This window comes from Carassius carassius, chromosome 12 (assembly GCF_963082965.1).
Source record: "Carassius carassius chromosome 12, fCarCar2.1, whole genome shotgun sequence".
NCBI lineage: Eukaryota > Metazoa > Chordata > Actinopteri > Cypriniformes > Cyprinidae > Carassius > Carassius carassius.
Window position 1 is genome coordinate 25,397,772 of NC_081766.1, and position 5,227 is coordinate 25,402,998.

Consider the following 5,227-nt stretch of genomic DNA (forward strand, 5'->3'; position numbering starts at 1 on the left):
CTTTTCAATGCTATTTAATCTTTTTAATTTATTTTGTTAAAGTTTTCGATTAGTATTATTTATTTTTATGTGTACATACGTCTGTAAATGGTGCTTTGCATATAATGCCACTTCTTTGTATGCAATATTGACATTACCTATCTGTACTTTTATCTTTGGTACATTGGCATTAATCAAATAAAAAAAGAACTAATCAATTCTCTTTCCGGCTCCCATTGCATTGACTGAAAAAGGTGAACTAGAACCATATGCGACTGAACGAATCACTCCCAGAGACGACTCGTTCTTCCCGAGTCACATTAAAGATTCGTTTAAAATGACCGAATCGTTCAAGAACGACCGTCACTAACTAGCATCAGACGAAAACACCAAAGTGAAACATATTTTTGATATTAGCACAAATTTGAAAATCGGAAAACGAATCTTTATCCGTTTTTTCATTTTCGTTTTGGAAAACAAGTCGTTTTTTTATTTTTCCATTTTTGGTTTCAATTAGAAAAACGAAAGAACGAATGATACACGGATTTATTACGGACCCTGATTGTCACGGACCGTTTCTTCAATTTTTTTCTTATTTAGTTTTATAAATCATGCAAACTTGAAAAACTGAATTGTGTGTGTGTGTGTGTGTGTGTGTGTGTGTGTGAGAGAGAGAGAGAGAGAGAGAGAGAGCGGAGAGAAAGCATCCGGGAATTCCGTTGACTCCACCCAAATTCCGCTGACTCTCAGCAGCTCTGTAAATATGGCGGAGGTAAGAAAGAAATTCTCATTATTTTCCAGAAATAAATAGCCATTTATTTGAAATTAACCATAAAAATATAGTTCATAATGTATATAAAATTACATTGTGTCGTTTATATTACTTATTAAGTTGTATGGTGTTTTAGGACGGAAGACGCGTTGAATTATTTTAAATGTTATTTCTGCAAAGTTATAGTAGCAGTTAGCTCGTCTCCAGTTAGCCTGGTACTCTATTATAACCACACTTAAATACATTTCCATAAATTCATTATCTGTAATATATCGACACAAACACCGACGATTGTATTGATAATTTATGCTAAATCTTGAATTCATGGATTTCTTTTAAACGCAGATTTGTACTTAAAACATTTTCCTAATCAATGCTAAGCAAAGTATTAGCTACACATCAGCCTCAACTTCCAAAGTCTCTCTCTCTCTCTCTCTCTCTCTCTAACACACACAATATATGCACAGCATTTCTGATTCCTCTGGTTTATCATGGCTGTTCTAACGTTGGTCTTCTGTAAGTTTTTGTTTATGTATACGTTACTTAAAGTAAAATAAAATAGAGCACAGGAAAACTGTTCCAGAGTTTTTTTTAATTTAATTTATTTTTTTCTGCCGGAATGAGTTCCATGCACATACAAATAGTCATTTATACAGCCAATATAACCACAATCTAGATAAAAAAAAATTGTACACTGTAAATGAGTAATTTTGTCCTGTGGTTCACAACTGACTTCATATCTGACCCAGAATTTTATAGTGGACATCCAACAGCGACCCAGCAGAGTTCCAAAATTGTGGTCAAAATCACACCTATTATTCATTAGTCAACATAGTAATGTTTGTCTTTGTAACTGTTCATCCAACTGTTACAGCATAACAGTTTTTGTTTGACTTTATGATAATTGCACAATTAAATAAAGATTGCATAGTTTTATTTTTGTTGTAAAAAAAAAAAAAAAAAAAAAAATTACTAACTTATGTTTTATTTGTAGCCCTTCTTGGGGAGTTCAAGCCCAGGTAAGACAATTACCAGTTTTCTTATTATGGTAAAACATATCATTATACATATTCATTGTGTAATGCCATTTCTCTTTCTCATAAAGAGTTTTGGTTGATTTTGTGATTTTAACCTGTCAACAGACATTATGTTGCCTGATTATGATGATGATCAAACACCTGAAGACGAGGAGGTTCCAGAGGGAGAAACTAATTTTGGCAATGAGATTGAAGAACTTGCAAAGGTTTGATCTTATCCTGACTCTCAATATGTTTCACCTGATCTTTTGTTTCATATTACCTGTTTATGGTCTGGCCTGCAGAGGAGAGGTCAACAGGCCATTGAAGCCAAAGTATCAATGTGTTTTTTTTTTTCTTCCTCCACAAAAGTTTCTCATGTCTGAAACAGAAGGCAGTCTTTTTCATAAGAACTTAAACAATTTGAATTTAGATAAATTAGCATTGTTTAACAGGTCTTTTGTCAAATATGGGTGCGTCTCAGTCAGCTCCCTCATTCAGTAGTCAGGGCACTGACCAGGGAGTTGGCCATTATAAGGGCTGTCTCAATTGGGAAATCCTTCCAGTGCACTGGAACTTTTGCTTCCTGAAAAATCCCACAATGCATTACTAAAACTAGGGCGCATCAGTGTTCACTATGCTCCCTTACTGGAAATTACATCATATTTCTGAAGCACGAAACATAAACCACACAAGCCAAGTCAATAAATATAATGACGCTTGATAGAAGAATTGAAAAGACAAAACATTTTTATTTTATTTTTTTTATTTCAACATAAACACACATCATTAGGCAGTTAATGAACACATCTAATTCACATTTATCATTCATATTTGCCTGAAATGTTGTAAGAACATGTAACAGAGCGATGTGTTTAAAGAGAATAAAAATAATATCAAAAAGAGATTGGTCCTTTCTGTTGTTGATTAATTCAACCAATGACGTTTTACAATGTTGTCTGTTGACGCTGTAAAGTCACGTCACAGGAAATTGAGTAATGACTGTACCAATGTGCAGTAAGCCAGGGAACTTACCAGTGATCAAATTTGTTCACACGATATACTGATTTACGAGCTGGGGAGCTAAGGAGCTTATTGAGACGCACCCTATGTCTTAGCTTGTGATTGCCATAAAAATCCTTACAATAGCAATTTCTAAATTGCTGTTAATCAAGATCCCAACTTAACCTAAGCTTTTGAGTTGAGGAACTTGAATTAAACTAATGTAATTAATAATATTCAAGTGAGTCTACATTCAAATAATTTTTTTTTCAGTCCTCCTGTGCAATTTAATAGTAAAATAATTAAGAGAAAAATTTTATATTATACACTTATATTGTATATAGACGGTTTCATCAGGCGCACACGCCTGGACCTAAGTTAACCTCCGGTCTGTGTTGTGTATATCGGTCTGGCTGCAGTGCCTTCTACAAACGCAGGTAAAGTCAAGGTGATGAGTTGACTGAAGTTGGGCTCAGGTGGTTGTGCTGCGGGATGTGTTTCCCATACATTTATTTATTTTTGGAGATTCACCACAATTTTAAAACTGATCGATTTTCAAAAAGGCTTCGTTGAATAAACATGAGTAACGTTATGTACTGCACGTTTAATAATAATAATTCCTTACATTTATATGTTTAAATAATAAAACGAGGCACAGGTGTTTTTATATCGCTGTATTTCTGAAGGAAGACTTGCATGTTATATGCCTGATAAAGCAGCGTGTGAGCGTACCAGCTCTGCTTTGTTTACAACTGTTACTGGGGAAACCTCTATTTCTCGCGCTTTATGTCTATGCTTTAAAACATCTCCTATTGGAAAAGAATGAATTTGCATTTTCATTAAGTCCGCCTGATCCACGCAGCAAAATTTTGTTTGTTAACAAAAAATATCTACTCTAGAGGGACTTGGCTGTTGTTATTGATTCTATTTGGAAGTCTACCGGAAGTTAAGTTAGGTCCACAATAGCACGCATGCGCAGTAACGTTTGTTTATGTTGTTGCCGTTGAAACCGTCTATATATAAAATGTGTGTACTTTAAAAACACAACACGGCTGTTAAATATGTACTAATGAAGAAATAAAGTGACTAGTTACAGCATATTGCTCATATTGCTTATATATACACACACACACACACACACACACAAACACACCTCGGATCACTTCCTCCTCACTCTTAACCACTACATGGTTCCTGACACAACACACACCCATCCACATGCAGGGCTCTAGACTAACTTTTTGCACTGGTTGCACTGCCTTTTTTCTTAGGTGCACCAGCCCAAAAGTTAGGTGCACCCAAATTTTCGACTGCATCGCATTTAACACTCCATTTTTACAAGTTCACTTTTTTATTTAAATCACTGTCCATATAGGCAATATTGACTTGTAGCCTAATATATTAACTAACAATCTGGTCAACATAAAGTTCTTTATTTGAAGCACAATTCTACAAGAAAGGTTACTTACTAAAAAACTGTTGGTGCTTGAAGGGCTTCACTGAGCTGAAAATTAAACTTAAAACATACAAATATACAAATATCATATCATTAGTACATATTTCACAGTCCTGTTGTGTTTTTAAAGTGCACAAATTATATATATACAGTACAAGACCAATAGTTTGGACACACCTTCTCATTCAAAGAGTTTTCTTTATTTTCATGACTATGAAAATTGTAGATTCACACTGAAGGCATCAAAACTATGAATTAACACGTGGAATTATATATGGAATTACAACCCGAATTCCGGAAAAGTTGGGACGTTTTTTAAATTTTAATAAAATGAAAACTAAAGGAATTTCAAATCACATGAGCCAATATTTTATTCACAATAGAACATAGATAACGTAGCAAATGTTTAAACTGAGAAAGTTTACACTTTTATCCGCTTAATTAGCTCATTTAAAATTTAATGCCTGCTACAGGTCTCAAAAAAGTTGGCACGGGGGCAACAAATGGCTAAAAAAGCAAGCAGTTTTGAAAAGATTCAGCTGGGAGAACATCTAGTGATTAATTAAGTTAATTGATATCAGGTCTGTAACATGATTAGCTATAAAAGCTTTGTCTTAGAGAAGCAGAGTCTCTCAGAAGTAAAGATGGGCAGAGGCTCTCCAATCTGTGAAAGACTGCGTAAAAAAATTGTGGAAAACTTTAAAAACAATGTTCCTCAACGTCAAATTGCAAAGGCTTTGCAAATCTCATCATCTACAGTGCATAACATCATCAAAAGATTCAGAGAAACTGGAGAAATCTCTGTGTGTAATGGACAAGGCCGGAGACCTTTATTGGATGCCCGTGGTCTTCGGGCTCTCAGACGACACTGCATCACTCATCGGCATGATTGTGTCAATGACATTACTAAATGGGCCCAGGAATACTTTCAGAAACCACTGTCGGTAAACACAATCCGCCGTGCCATCAGCAGATGTCAACTAAAGCTCTATCATGCAAAAA

General features: G+C 34.8%; 1 protein-coding gene across 1 annotated transcript in view; it reads left to right on the plus strand.

The window, feature by feature from the left end:
- Window positions 1–657: 657 nt before the first annotated feature.
- Window positions 658–5,227, plus strand: part of LOC132155128 (mesoderm induction early response protein 1-like) — a 47,289-nt gene continuing 42,719 nt past the window's right edge. Inside the window, exons 1-3 of the mRNA XM_059563943.1 lie at window positions 658–751; window positions 1,746–1,770; window positions 1,894–1,994. Coding sequence (XP_059419926.1) covers window positions 743–751; window positions 1,746–1,770; window positions 1,894–1,994 — 135 coding nt within the window. The 5' untranslated portion in view covers window positions 658–742. The remainder of the gene's footprint in view (window positions 752–1,745; window positions 1,771–1,893; window positions 1,995–5,227) is intronic.